Raw genomic sequence first — 15,819 nt, 5'->3', positions numbered from 1 at the left:
GTCATTGTTACCCCCATTTTTTAGATGGGAAAACTGAGGCTTAGAGAAAGTGTTGGTAACTTAGCAAAGTCACACCAATAGAAAGTAGAAGAACTAGCCTCCTAGACATGTGGGAATTTAATACCAGCACCTTTCATTATGGTGCCCCAGGTTCAGAAGGGGACGGGATGGTCGTGGAAAGAAAAAAAAATACTGACTTTCAGAAATTCATGACTTTAGTTCATTTGTGGTGATGCTTTGAAAACCTTTTTTTCACCTCATGTGCCATCATTATATGCCATAGGCTGAATAGGACATTTAGGATTTTTTACTTCTAAGTAATATTTTGATGAGTGTCTCTGTGTGGAAAGAGTTTTATGTATTTAGGTGCATTTTCTTACAAGGGATTCTAAGAAGTGGCTGACTCTAAAGTTTAACTTGCATGAGGTAAACTCAATGGTGAGGGTGGGTCTTCAAGGGCAGTGCTTTTCTCCAAAACAGCCACTTCTTCCCAGTGCTGGCCCCCCAGGAGCTTTGCCTGTGAGTTACTGCTAAATGAGCATATGGACTAGAGAGTGAAGGCTCCGGAGGCCCCATGATTTTGCTCTCTGTGGAAATGCATCTAAGTATAAACACCTGAAATGCGCTCATAATTCCTTTGAGTACTCATAGCCTCTCATCTTCTTCAGAGGGTCCAGCTGTAAATGCTAATGTCTCCGTGCCATTGATGTTCAGAGGGGAAGATATGGTTGAATTGCCACAGGAAGATTTGCCTGTTAAACTGTCTCAGGTGCCAAACCCTCCAGAAAGCGGGAATCTGGCCAGCAATTTTCCAGGGCATATATTTGAGCCAGCGGTATTGTTAACACCACCCAGGCAGAAGAGCAACTCCGAATTCTGTCCTTTGCAGGATGGTAAGCAGGCTTCTTCTAAAGCTATAAGGCAGCTGTTTTTTTATGCTTCATGTATGTAAAATATTGTGTTCATTTTTCCCTGATAAACAGAATTTTAAAAGATACTGATTACCATACCTAATCTTTAAGCTGAAGGAGGGTCTTTCAGGGTGGTTTATATCATGTGTATTATACCTATGGTGAAATGTGACAGTGAATTTCATTATGTATCTGTTCCATCAGACATTGTAAATATTAATTGAACTCAGATCAAAGGACCAAAGTCCTCAGCAATAAAATGCAGAGTAAGGGGAATCCCATTTGTGTCTATGGTCCAGGGGCACAGGAGGGGGTAAGAAACAAGGGGAGATTGTACTCCGGAGAGTAAGGAAAGTTTAACCAAGGAAAGATAGGAACTGTGACTTGGAGGATTTTGTAAGTCGGATCTGATTACTAACCTCTTTTTTAGCAAAAGTTTTTAGCTCAGTCAGCTTGGAGAATTTTATAATGAAAGCCCATGTATAATTAAAAGTAGCTTTAGAATTACTTTTGCAGCACATATAAAGAGAACTTTGAATAATATTTTAAAAATTTATTATTAATCCTTCGCTCATAGATTCTTAAAACTTGGAGCTCATGGATGGTCTTCAGATGTTCCATGGACTCCTTCACTGTTTGGAAAATTATGTTTATTTGTCCACATGTACATTTTTCTGGAGCTCTAGCTTTCATTTCATTTTCAGAAGAGTTCTTCAATCAAAAAACTACCTTAGATGTTCCTCCGAAGTTTTTAGAAAAATGTTATTCAGCCCTGATTTGCCTAAATTTTTCTTTCTTTAAAAAGAGTGTTTATATTTTTATGTAGAGGAACAGAAGAATAATTTTTATTGTCATTAGGACATACAGAATTTGTCAGATTTTCTGCACTTTGTTTCCCTTAGAGGACATGAAAAGACCATAAAAGGTTAAAGAAAATGACAAATCATTGCAGTTATAAAATTTGTTTTAGCATTTACAATGCAAATGTAGAGTTTGTCAGATCTGTGTGGTACAGGGGGACAGCGCTAGGCTGAGGGTCAAAAGTGCTGGAATCTTGGCCTGCCGGTCCAGTGACTAGCTGTGCGTCATGGGGCTAAGATACCTCTCCTGGACTTTAGTTTTCCTGTCTCTCAAATGAGAGTCTTTTCCTTTATCTTTAATGTCCTTCCAGCTCTACAGTTCTGTGATTTGATATTTCCTCTTTAGAGGTCTAGTAAGTATTATTAACATTGGCTAGATTTACGAAATATAATTTCAATTCTGATTTCTGTGCAAGTTAGCTTTTCATTCCTTAAAGTAATTTTTCAAATGTTTGCATGTTATTAATGGGCTTGCCTAATGATCTCTTATGAGATATTGTAAATTATTTTTCATTGGTGATAGGGTAGCTTGAAATCCTTTTAAAGAAATAATTATAATAAATATTTTTACTCTGCAAATATATTAACTGTTCATGAAAGCAAATTATTCAGGGATTGCTCTAGACAACATTTTATTAGCATCTTCAGCAGGTTCTGCATTGAAAATAACACTGCACATTTCTTTTACAGTGTGCAGATAGAACTACCTTGGAATATGTATTCTAAATTGGTGAAGTTTTATTAACATACTTTTCAGCATTTTCTTTGGAATGCTCACATGTAAAGAGTTGTTCAGTTAAACTGAACATGCAGAGATGAGAGGTACATAGGGTGCATCATCAGTGTTCAGTTATGCTCTAGAACAACTGTTCAATAGAACTTTCTGTGATGATAAAAAATGTTCTATATCTCCCCCATTTAATATGGTAGCCACTATTAGCCTTATGGGACTGCTGAGAACCTGAAATGTGGCTACTGTGACTGATGGAACTGAATTTTAAATTTTATTTAATTTTAATTAAAGTTTGAATATGAATAGTCACGTATAACCAGAGGCTGCCATATTGGACAGTGTTGTTCTAGAATTTCCCATCATAAATACTTTCCTTTAGCTACTAATCAATTTCTACTTTCTTTTATAACCATGCTTCTTGAAAGAGTGGTATACATATGCTGTTTTCACTTTCTTATCTTCCATTCACTTTTTAAAGTATTAATTTAATTCATATTTGCAGGTGGTTAAAAAAAGCACATACAAGGGTCTCCTCCTCCTCCACCTCTAGGCCTACCGCAAGAGGCAGTTATTTTTATCCCAGTTTGATGTCTGTTTATCTGATGGTGATCTTAATAATTAACATAAAATATTTTCACATCTCTTTTCTTGAAGTATCAACTTTACACAATCATTATAGACTCTCCCTTATTAAAGAAGAGGGTTTAATTCATCTTAACACCTGCCTCTCTTCTCTATCTAATTTGGATAATTATGTTTTTATTTTTATTTCTTCTGTTGCAGAACTTCATGACTTTAAATACTTTCTATTTCTTTTTCATTAACTTCAGGCAGTATCTATTAGCTCTCTGCTATGAGAGGAGAACACTAACTCCCCTCCCTTCCTTCTTCCTCTCCTTTGTTTCCACCTCGCATCTTCAGTCACCTTTACCTTTCCTTTGGTAGTATCAAATTTGTTAACATTTACAATGTTCCATTACCATTATATCTTCTCTGTCTCATCTATAGATGGATACTGACATTGAAAACAAATAACAATTACATTTTCTTTTTGGGTCCATTGTTACTATCAGTCCTTGTGCCACACAAAAGGAAAAAGTTCATAGTATGAAGGTCAAGGTGAATTCTTATTTCACTTCATCATTTGCTCAGAATGTTTTATTTGGCTCTGTGTTTATACTGTGATTTTCTTGTTCTGTTTTTATTTTGCCTGAAGATTCAAATTGCTTTTATCGTCTTGTTGACAAAAGTATAATGTGCCTTCACCCATTTCATTTGCACGTCCTTTAGTCATTCCACTTTGACACCAGAGATACCTTCCCAGAGCCCACCAACCTCTGTTCCAGTCTCAACGGATTGCTTCCTGGGCCTGTTGCACAGCTCTTATCCTGGGACTTGCTGTTATCACACTTTAAAAAAATATATTTATTTATTTAATTTTTGGCTGTGTCAGGTCTTAGTTGTGGCACACAGGATCTTCGTTGAGGCACGTGGGATCTTTCGTTGTGGTGTGTGGACTTTTCTCGAGTTGTGGCGTGCAGGCTCCAGAGCACATGGGCTCTGTAGTTGTGGCACATGGGTTCTCTAGTTGTGGCTCGTGTGCTCAGTAGTTGCAGCACGTGGGCTTAGTTGCCCCGCAGCATGTGGGATCTTAGGTCCCCCACCAGGGATTGAACCTGCGTCCCCTGCATTGGAAGGCAGATTCTTAACCACTGGACCACCAGGGAAGTCCCTGTTATCACACTGTTGGTTTGGATCTGCTGCATCCTAGATTCCATTTCTTCCTCTTTTTTGGTTTTCTCCCTCAATTTTCTGAAAGAAGACATCAGAAGGGGTATATAGAAGGTAAACTTTGAGTTTTTGAAAATCTGAAAATATTGTCATTTTTCTCTTATACTTGATTGATGATTTGGCTAGAAATAGAATTCTAGGTCCTTAGTCCCTTTTCCTGAGAAATTAAAGGCATTGTTCCATTGACTTTTATTATCCAGTGTTGCAGTCAAGATGTCTGATTTCATATCGCAGTATCATTTCTTTGTATTTTTGACCTACTCTTTCTCTGTGGAAGCTTTTAGCATCCCTTTATTTTTATTCTGAAATTGCACAGGGTGTATCTAAATGTGGGTTTTTTCCTCATTACTGTGAGGCACCCGTGGGACCTTTCCGTCAGAAGACATGACTTTCTGCAGTTTGGGGAAATTATATGTTGACCTTCTGGATTATTTTCTCATGTATTTGGCCTTATATCTTCCTTCTTATATTTTGGAAGTATTTTTCACTCTATATTCAAGCCTGACTTTTACATTTTTGTATTTCACCAACCATATTTTTAATTTCCAATCAAGGACCCTTTCTTATTTTCTGATTGTCCTTTTTTCCATTGCTGCTCATTATGAATGCAATATCTTCCAGAAACTCTCTTCCGAGGAAACCAGTTAAAATTTTGTTACATTTTCCTCTGTACCTGAATTTTCTTTCTTCTCTTCTTAGTCTGTTCTATTTATCTATCCTGGCTTTTCTTTTTTGTGCTGCTGGCTTTCCTTAATGTCTGGTCATCCTTTATTGTCCATTCATATTTAAGAATAAATGACTAGGTTGAATAGTATAGGTAGCTGGCATAAGTTTTCTCCTCTATGATGTAGGTAAGGCTAGGTCTGTTTTCCCAATATGTTTTGCCTTAAGTAGTTGCTTTGCGCATATGGGCATGAGATGTTAACTGCAGGCTTCCTGTAACATATGGAAGCAGGATCCAGCTATCCAATTGCGTCTACCACATTTGCTCTTTCCAACCCTGTTTTTTTTGTTGTTGTTGTTTTCAAGGATGGGTGTCAGAAGTTGTGAGCAACAGGTTGACTGACATCACTGTATAAAAGACAAGCTTTCAAGTAATTCCCCAGTTTAGCCCTACTTTTCTCTTTCTCTGTACCTGTCAGCTTTGAGCCTGCAGCCTTTTCAGTACTCCCCAAAAGAAACTGGCTTTACCTGTAGCTTCCTTTTAATTAATAGACATATTCTGGACTGTGGCTTCTGCACAATTTCATTCTTTCACACACTTCCCATCCACTCTCAGTCTTCCAGAAATGTGTTGAAATATCTAGTTTGCTACTGCTTCTCCCCAGACCATTATCTTTACTGGTGTGAGTTTATTTGTGTTTATATTTCCTTACTGTCAGTTAAAGAAGGCGAGATAAATGTATGCTCAGTCTGTAGTCTTGAAATAGAAGCATCTATTCCCCCGATGCACTCCCATATTTGTCATTCTACCTAAATCACTAAGGGCTAAGGGCTCCAGTGGCCACTGTGTTGTTAACTCTGCTGTACGCTTTCTGTCCTTATGTTTCTAGGCCTTACAGTAATATTACACACAGTTAACCACTGCCTCTTTGTTTCCTTGAAACCACATTCTTGTAATATTTCTTTGTCTTTCTGGCTGCTCCATTTCAGTCTGCTTTGCTAGCTTCTCCTCCTATATCTGACTCTAAATGTTGAGTTCTTCATGTCTTGTTACTGGTTTCTTCTCTCACTCTATTCTTTCTCTCTAAATAATCTCACTCGTTCTTGTGGCTTCCATAAGATGTTACGGAAAAACCCGAATGAACTTTTTGGCAAACCCAGTATATGCCCAGTGACCTCCAGTTTTGGATCTTAGCCTAGATAGTCTCTTAAGTTTCTGACCCATGTTTCATCTGCTTGGATGGATATATAGGCACCTTAAACTTAGCATGTTCAAAACAAATCTTAATAATCCTCCTTCCACCAAATCTGTTCTCCTTGTCTTCTCCATGTCAGTAAATGGCATCACCATCCATTCACTTGTGCATGCCATCTTGCTCTGTGCGTTTCCCTCACTCCCTACTTTCAGTTCATCACTCTCAGTTCTATTGCCAAAGTATTCCTCAAATGTATCTACTTCTCTCCATCTTTATAGCAAACATACCTTAGTCAAAGCTACCATCATCTTTCTTCTTGACTACTACAGTTGCTTATCGGTCTCCCTACTTCTATTCCTGGACCTTCCAATTATCGACAGAATTTAAGAAATGTAAATTATGTAAATTGAGTCATTCCCAAACCTCCAGGTTTCATTGCTCTTGGATTAAATTATAAAATTTCTAACATGGCTTTTAAAAGCTCTGCAAGAAATGGCCCTGTATGCCTGTCTGGTTTCATATACTCCCAGTTCTGCCTTGTTGCTATGCTACAGCCAGACTGGCCTCCTTTCTTTACTGTTTCCTATTTTGGGGCCTTCACATATGTTGTCCTCTCTAACTGTAATGTTCTTTGCTCTACTTTCTGTCACATATGTAATCATTTAAAAACTTTACTTCTTCAGAGATGCTTCCCCTGCCCATCCTCAGTTTACATTATATATCTATACTCCCCCCAAGATTCCCAGGTATGAGTTAATATATGTGTTAAAATGTGAACTTGGTAGATGGTTTTTCACAAGGATGCCGATAAAGCTCTAAGGAATATAAAAGACTCTGTACTTCATTGTTAGTGCTGGTATTGCTGGTAAGTTCTCTGCTAAAATAAATGAGGCATTCAGAAACCAAATCCTTCTATCGAAATATTTCTCTAACTACTAAGGAGGGCTAATGAGATGATTATAGTGCCAACTGTGGTTAAGTGGTACATGTTTCTTATGTTTTAATTTTATCTACAGTATTGAGGAGGACTGTTCAAACTCGTCCTGCCCCACGAATTCCTCCAACCGTGGAAGTAATTGAGAAGGAACAAAACTGGGAAAAGAAGACCGTACCTACTGCCACAGACATTCAGAATTCAAGTGAAGAGAGTCATCTCTTTACTCAGAGGTGGACGGCCTCTCACATGGGAGAAGATTTGCAGAACAAAACCCAGGCTCCTTTTGTTAACCCCTCACAGCCCCTCTGCAATTCCCGTTCAAGCACTCAGCAATCAAGAAACCCCGCAGTCTCAGAAGAACCCCCAGTACTGGGAGATGGGCAACAGCTTAGAACAAATGAGACATTAATACAAAGAAAGGACATCATGGCACGAATTGCTGAGTTGACACTGCAGAATTCAGCTATCAAGGCACACCTGAATAATATTATTGGGCCGGGGGGAGAGCAAGGGGATGGACTTCGGGAGTTTAACAAACAGGAGACGAGTCATGCCAGCAACATGACCTCTGTGAGTGCCAGTTAAGGATTGCCTACAGACATATTGGTATTTAAGTATATTGCTGGAGCATCCAGAAATGACCCTGGTGCTTGAAGCTGGTACTAGATGGCTTATGCTGTGTCGGGTCCTCATCACAAAATAAGTAGAGGTTATTTATCAGTTTATGTCACACATGCATTAAAAGAGTACAACATAAAATTTAAAATGAGGAAATGAATGAGGAAAATAGGACAAAAGTGAAACAGGTAGGAAAGCTAAAATTAAGCTAGGAATGAAGTTTTAAATATAATATATAGAATAAATATGTCTTGAAAGTTTACCACATAACTGTTTTAATTGAAATCATTTTTCCTCTTAAAGGGGCTCATAAAAGAGAATTGTGTGTAGTTGGCCCTCAGCTCGTGAGTAGTTAATTTTTTAGGACACAGAATGCATTTTCCCTTAGAAATGATGTTTTAAAGAATATTAAAGTCAGGCTTTAATGTACATACTAATCATCTGGGAATCTTGCTAAAATGCAGACTCTGATTGTGTAGGTCTGAGGTAGAACCTGTGCATTTCTAATAAGTTCCCAGGTCATGTTGGTCCAAGGATTACACTTTGAGGAGCAAAAGTCTGCATGTTGTAGTGCTGGAATTTTGTAAGTTACATAACTGAGGACTGACCTGGCAACGTGAACTTTCATTTCCTTGTTTGTGGGGAGCAAAGGGATTCTAAGTTCCAGTTGTGGAGTGTTGATAACACACGCCCTCATGCAGATCCCAGTGACGGGAGAGTCTTCCTTTTACCCTGTCATGAGCCAATGTGGCGCCTCTCAGAGTTCTGATGGGAGGCGGGGCCGTGGGAAGGAGCTGGCCAGCTTCATGGATTAGGGGTTCCAGAGTGATCGCTTCCATAGGGGCTTAACCAACTGTGGATTGAGGGCTTCCATGAGGAAGGTTAGGAGAGGGTGGGGGTAAGGGCCATCTCTGTCAGCACTGGCTCATGGGCAATAAGGGCAATACAGGTATCGAGTGACAGAAATAGCAGTCAGAAGGGACTGGCAGAAGAAGCCGAGACGGAGATTAGGAGTGATCGTTACAGTTGTATGTAAGTACAAGCTGCCTCAGTTTTAGTCAACAGAGACGTTTCTGTGTATGCAGAGTTTTGAAGTTTATTTGAAACATGTTTTTTAAACATGGTTTAAAAAAACCCACAGAATTAAAAATGGAGCTTGCCCCCTTTTCCGATTAGTACAACAGTTGGGCTGGAGAGGACGATCCAGTACTATTGCCCTCACCACCCTTTTCATTATAATCAGAATTACAACATGAGTTTTAATTCATGCTGTTTTGCTTATCTCTTTTTTAACTAGCGGGCATAAGCTACAAATTAGTGACTTCTAGTAGGAATTGTTTTTCCACAAAGGGACATATTTACTAAATGAAGTACTTAAGAGTGACATTCCTTTCAGGAATTTTCAAATCAAACTTACATTATATTCCTTGGGTGGCTCCTTTTTACTCTACCTCTCATATTCCTTTCCAGTCACCAGCCTTCTCGAATCAGGTATATTAGGCCAAAAGTGGCCTGGGTAGGGTGACACATGGTCAGAAGGAGTGATAAGATTCCTAGAAATCTTTGCCAAATAGCTCATAGTGCGTGTATGAAGATTATAATTATAGAAGCATCTGTTTCAACTATCGCAGGTCCTCTTTTGTATATTGTGATTCAAACTCCAGACCTGCCTTTAATAGGGATGTTAGAAGTCAATCACTCGGAGTAGTATCTTTGCTCGTGTGATCTTTGTGCAGCTCAACAAACGCTGAGATGCAGGAAGGCTTTGCTTTGTCCCACAGACACTCTCCATGGACAGAGGGACTAGAGGGCTTATGTGGCACTGATATTAGAAGGATTAGTATCCCTTTACTTTAGCCTTTATTTTTCAATTAAGAAATTTGTAAATTCTATTACTATTTGCCCAGTATTCAAGTTCACATGTAGCAAAGGCTATGAATACTAATTTGCTGGCTCTTAGTGGAAGAGTTCGTTTTTACAAAAGGTCATAATTGTTTGTATTATATTTAATATGGAGTCTGTGTCCTTTTTTTTTTTAAGTCTTTTCCAGCAGTACAACCTCTAACACCAAGTAGCATGGAGGAGCGGATTGCAGAATTGAATCGACAGAGTATGGAGGCTCGTGGAAAACTCTTGCAGTTAATAGAGCAGCAGAAACTTGTTGGTTTGAATCCTTCCTCTCCACCAGTATCACCTATTCGGTCACCTCTCGGAGCATGGACTGGTTAGTCACAAATTCATGATTTAAAAGCCTAGACACGTGAAAATTTTCATTTTCTTGATTTTGCAAGTATATATTTAGCTAAAAGAAATCTCAGAGCGCATATATTTCAGTGTCTTCCATTTTATATAGAAAGAAACAGACCTAAGTGACAGAATGGGACTAGAAGGCCGGTCTCCTCTCTAGCTTCTAGAAAGCTATCCCATGGTGCCTGCAGTTAATCTTTGGTGTCTGAGTTCCTAAGTTGCCCTACATGTAAATGGGATCTAGTTCTGTATATGATTCGTTCATGGCGTATGCTGCAGCTATTTATAAACATAAGCATCAGAATAATTTAGAATTTCATCAGCAACAAATTACAAGTTATTATTCTGTTAAAACCATTAAAACATTTTCATTTGTAAGTTAAACTTCCTATTTAATTGTTACGTTTAGGAATGTGGGAAGCTACAGGCGATTCTAAACAATAGAAGGTAACTGAAAAATTAGTTATCATAGTGATCGCATTCAAAAAGGTACTGATGAAAGGAAGTAGACCTCAAGTTGCTCTTTAGCCAAAAATTGAATTATTAAGACCCTCAAGGCGTAGAGCTGCATGAAGGTTCTAGAGAGACTAATTTGGGCCGGGTGTAAGAGAAGGTTCTAATTGTCAGGAATAGACAAAGCTCTGTATCAGTAAGTGGTGTGCCCCCTGAGGTGTTCAAGCATTATTGTTTTAGAGAGATTCCTATGTCCTGTGGCTGGTTGAAGTACGTTACCTATGAAGGATCTACCAATAAGACTCTTTCTCTCAGAAGTTATTTCCTTTTTGAATTACAGACCCAGAAAACAGAGTGATTTGAGGCACTTCCCTGGTGGTCCAGTGGTTAAGACTCCACGTTCCCAATGCCGGGGGCCCGGGTTGCATTTCTGGTCAGGGAACTAGATTCCTCACGCGTTCCGCAACTAGAAATCGCGAGTGCCGCAACTAAGACCTGGTGCAGCCAACTAAGTAAATAAATAAATATTTTAAAAAAAGAAAACAGGAAAACAGAGTGATCTGGAAGTTACTGGAAAGTGATAGATAACGCATTTCCCTGAGGTCCTTCCTCTTTGTTTATTCTAGGCTCCTTCACATTACAGCTTTATCTCCCGTCCTTCATAGTCAGAAAGTCTAGAGGCAACTTGTGGCTAGAATAAATAAGTGAAATCACTCAATATATGTGAATACCAACGATGTGCCACCATGTTCTGGGCACTGGGGATACTGCATCGAACAGGACAAGCCCCTGCCCAGCTTGACTACTCCGGGATTCAAGCTGGGGGGAGCAGGCAATACAAATAAGCAAATAAATACATGAGACAATGTCAGTTAGTGCTAAGTGCAATGAAGAAAAAATAAAGCAGATCACTCGTAAGAATAATTCTGTGATCAAATGAGACATCTATTTCAGTAGTTCTTTGAGGTTAATACTTTCATTTCTGTTGGCTCATTTAGTTTTCAACATACCTTCAGAGTAGACAAAGCTGATACAACTATTTGATAAATAAGTAAACCGAGGCACAAAGAGGTTGAGTGATTTGTCTGAAATTCTAAAGCAAACTGGTAGATTTGCAACCGTGTTCTTTCCATTCCAGTGCTTATTTGTCTAAGGTATTCTTTTCTTAAGTAAAATTATTGGTTTCACAGGAACCTCTGTGGGCTATAATGATAAAGATAAAAATAAATCGTATGTCATGCAGAACCTCTTTTGTTTTCTGGGGCAACCAAGGAATATGTTATAAAATTGGGTAGAGCTTCATTACCCCTTAAAGTCCAGAAATCACTGGTTTTAAGCAGTGATTCTTAGGAGCACTGCCTGAGCCTTTCATGAGTACATACTTAGTAAATATTTGTTGACTGAGTATCTACTTCTGAAATATTGAAAATGTACATAATTATACTTGCTGTTGGCCATATGAGCTCTTCAGCCAACTTTCCCCTCCAAATTTAATGTCTTCAGTAACAGTAATAATGTAATAGATTTAGAAGATTTAAAGTTTTACTGTATAACTCCAGAAATTTTCTTTCTTTTTCATTTTTTTTTTCGGAAAGCTTTAGATAAGTCGCTCTCACCAAGATCTCCTGTTCTTTAGGGCTAGCTCTTAATTTCTGTTTTTCACTTGCAGATCTGACATGATACCACTTGTCTGAAGATTCTGACTGTCTAGGAACTGGCATGCTCCTGAATTGACACTAAGAACTAAAGTTTCTTGTCCCACAGTTCGTTTTTTAAAAAATCCTTGAAGTGTATTTGTGGTCCATGATGATAAAAATATAGAAAGAACCCTCAACTTTATAATTTGCAGTAAGACAGAAATCAAGTTAAATTTTAATTTTCATTTTATTGAAAGGTAATAAACTAATGTTTATTTTTATATTATAGAAGGAGGAAAGAGGACGATCGAGGTATCTATTCCAGTAGTGGAAGCCCCAGAAAGCTCAAAATGCAGTATTGTCTCTCCTACCAGTGGGCTAAATTCAAGAAGGTAGGGTTAAAATCAAGAACGTGGTTTGTGTTTTATTCTCTTTGTGAAAAAAGGTAGTGCATAATGTCTGACTTAGTTTCAGACAGATTCACTCATGTAGAGAAAATCAAGTAATTGGGGAGGAGAATTTTGGGCGAAAAAAGAAGAAGAGTGAGGAACAATCCTTAATTAAGTAGAAAAGCATTGGGTTGGCTATTGAAGACAAAACTAGGATAATAGCACATATGTAGAGCGTTTTATGGGTTACAAAATTAGGAGGTAATATATGACAGGGTAAATTGACCAATAGTATTTTCCTCCTTTACAGTAAGTGAAACCAAAGCTCATAGAGCTAATTGGGCAATTTGCCTCCATGGGTCACGTAGTTGGTAAATGGTGACACCAAGGATGTACCTGGCTGTCTGTGTCCACTCTACATGCTAGTACTGCACTGCTCCACGTCTCATTACTCTTCCACGACCTTGACCTTCTTCCCCATCCCTGCACATCCATTCTTCCTCTTTTAATGTTAAAAACTTACCAGTGTGGTCCTCTAATGTACTGAATGGTACATTCCATTCAGTCTTTCTGTAAACCTAAACATACTCTAAAAAAGAAAATCTATTAATTAAAAAAAAAAAACTTAGGTTGGTGAAAATATGTTGAAAATAATTTACCTCATTTGGACTTAAGTCAGCCATTCCTTTCAAGCTCTTCTCAGTATTGAGAATTGTGTCTTATATAATTTTTAAAGGTGAATAATAATAGATTACTCTCTCACTCTCTTTTATTTCTCATAAATAGATCTCCAGGGGCTACCAGTAATTCTTGTTCTCCATTAAATGCCACCTCAGGAAGTGGGCACTTGACACCTGTTAATCCAAGAGCAGAGGTATGTGATAAAATGTAATTGTGAAATGTGTCTAGAGGTTGGGAGGGCAAAGGTGGGAGGTGGCTGATTTAGTAGTTTTCATGCTTAATTATTATTCCTGTTATCTTAAAGATAATATAAAATTCTCAGAAGAAAAGAAATACTAATTCACCTTCATTAGGAAAAACAAATAAGCATACACTTCTTTTGTTTTCTAGGGTAACTAAGGAATAAGGTAAAATTCAATAAGATTTCAACAAAGATCGGACATTATTGTTTCAGGCAGAGCATTCCAAATAGTGTGGCAAGACACGCAGGGGTGCCTTGAATGGGCTGTGGGCTTACTGAGATACTGGTTTCCTCAGTCTTTGCTGTGGCTGTGTAGGGCTTGGGATAGCCAGAGCGCTGGGGCCAGTCAGTTTCCTTGTCACTCTGCCCCAGTGTGCTGTATCTGAGTGTGCCACAGAGAGGTTATGTGCCACACGTAGAGAGGTTATGGCACAAAGGGTAAATAAATGTCCTACGTATTTTTTATGTGTTCTGATTTGCTATAGGAATGTAGAGAAACTAAGCATCTTACAGTATATCCAAAATTTTTGCAAAAGACGTTTTTCTGTGCTGGTAATACAGCAAAATATAGTTCCTTTGACTGATTAGTCATAGCAAATTGTGAGGGTATCTTTAAAATCATAAACATTACATTTGCAAATGTGAGCTAACAACTGTTTGATGGGGTGGGGGGGGAATTTTCCTTGCTATTCTTATTACTAGCTTCAGTAATTAGACAAAATAGTGAATACCTCAATAAACATTGAGTATTTATAGTCCAAATTAATCGGTAAGCCCAGAATATTCTGATTGCCCAGCACTGGAAGATTTGTCCTTTGTTGTTTCTTATATTCTTAAAAAGCTTTAACATAAACTATTTTATATAATTTGCCCTTAATTTCTGGAATTTAGTAACAGATTTAATTTACCAAAGTCAAATAACTTTTTTTGTTATTTTAAAAAGTTGTACATTGATTTGTATAAAATACTGGATTGATTCTTTTGAAAAAAATTAGGTCTGCCAAATCAATAAGGGGATCTGTTGACCAGGGAATATTTGGGAGTGTCTCTGATAGAGAATAAAAATTGCTAGTAGCAGGCTTCCCTGGTGGCGCAGTGGTTGAGAGTCCGCCTGCCGATGCAGGGGACACAGGTTCATGCCCCAGTGCGGGAAGATCCCACATGCCGCGGAGCGGCTGGGCCCGTGAGCCATGGCCACTGAGCCTGCGCATCCGGAGCCTGTGCTCCGCAATGGGAGAGGCCACAACAGTGAGAGGCCCGCGTACCCAAAAAAAATTGCTAGTAGCAATAATTTTTAGTACCATTCAGTAGTGTAAGATAACTTTGGTTCTATGTACTTGTTATAAATAATTGTAAATCTTGAGTGGTTTCATGCTCCTGATTACTTTCTAAAGCCTTTCTGCATCTTTGTTCAACAGATTAAGAAACAAAATGAAGAAGGCTGGTTTGCTCTTGCTACCCACGTGTCATAAGTGAGGACGAGTTGTAGAGTTTGTTCTCAGTAATATATTCTTGAGCTTCCACTCCCCTTTCCCTGCTCCTGCTTTTAAGTTTTTATGTTCTTCTTTCAGATACAACTTACAAAGATCTCATGACTTAGTACTAATGGAACAAAGAAATAAAGCAATTATTTTAATTTTCAACCTTTTCAAATAGATTTCCAACAAACAAACAACCTATAACCTCTTGTGAATAAAATTTTGACTAGAGGGAAATTAAAGTTTTATATTCTAATAAATTCAAGGATTTTTTGGAGTAATATATTTTTATCTTTATCATCTTTATTCACATTTTTTTTTGGTCCAGTGAATCTCAAATGTTGATCTATTTTATTTTTATTTTATTTTTTTCTGAAGAACTAAGCTGCTTTTGCCTATAACTTACAATAAAATGACTCGGTGTGACTAAAGTCTGGCTTTCAGAAAAATTTACACCCCCTTTTGAGAGACGTCACTGTAGTCCATCACTTTTTCCATCAAGGGAATGTATAGTTTTCAAAAGTAAGTGTGGGGGCTTCCCTGGTGGCGCAGTGGTTGGGAGTCCGCCTGCCGATGCAGGGGACGAGGGTTCGTGGCCCGGTCCGCGAGGATCGCTCGTGCCGTGGGGTGGCTGGGCCCGTGAGCCATGGCCGCTGGGCCGGCGCGTCCGGAGCTTGTGCTCCGCGGCGGGAGGGGCCACAGCAGTGAGGGGCCCGCGTACCGCAAAAAAAAAAAGAAAGTCAGTGTGGGAGTATTTGTTTATATTTGCTTAAGCAGGTAAGGGTGGTTATATACATTATAAAATTCTTACATAGTCTTTACATGTGAAAATGTTATCAGTAATGGTAATGTATATCAAAAAAATAATGATTGAGCTTAAATATCTGAATGCACTAACATTGATTTATTGGTTTATTTAATGTTTGAAACAGAATTGAGTACAAAACGTTGCTATCAATTTTCCCAGCCTTGAATCTACAATGC

General features: G+C 38.4%; 1 protein-coding gene across 5 annotated transcripts in view; it reads left to right on the top strand.

Annotated features, from left to right (window-relative positions):
• The window catches only part of SPICE1 (spindle and centriole associated protein 1), a 62,810-nt gene extending 47,247 nt beyond the window's left edge, over window positions 1–15,563 (top strand). For 3 of the 5 annotated variants that reach the window (XM_082839953.1, XM_082839954.1, XM_082839955.1), the window contains exons 13-18: window positions 669–893; window positions 7,171–7,661; window positions 9,750–9,933; window positions 12,336–12,438; window positions 13,222–13,309; window positions 14,776–15,563. In XM_082839953.1, the coding sequence (XP_082696079.1) occupies window positions 669–893; window positions 7,171–7,661; window positions 9,750–9,933; window positions 12,336–12,438; window positions 13,222–13,309; window positions 14,776–14,829 (1,145 nt within the window). In that variant the 3' untranslated portion in view covers window positions 14,830–15,563. Of the gene's footprint in view, window positions 1–668; window positions 894–7,170; window positions 7,662–9,749; window positions 9,934–12,078; window positions 12,258–12,335; window positions 12,439–13,221; window positions 13,310–14,775 lie in introns of those variants that run through there. The other 2 variants (XR_014326230.1, XM_082839956.1) reach the window with 2 other exon arrangements.
• Window positions 15,564–15,819: the final 256 nt, after the last annotated feature.

Source organism: Leucopleurus acutus, assembly GCF_964270905.1.
Source record: "Leucopleurus acutus genome assembly, chromosome: 5".
Lineage (NCBI taxonomy): Eukaryota > Metazoa > Chordata > Mammalia > Artiodactyla > Delphinidae > Leucopleurus > Leucopleurus acutus.
Note: the sequence above shows the minus strand (reverse complement) of the source record. Positions and strands in the feature narration are given on the sequence as shown.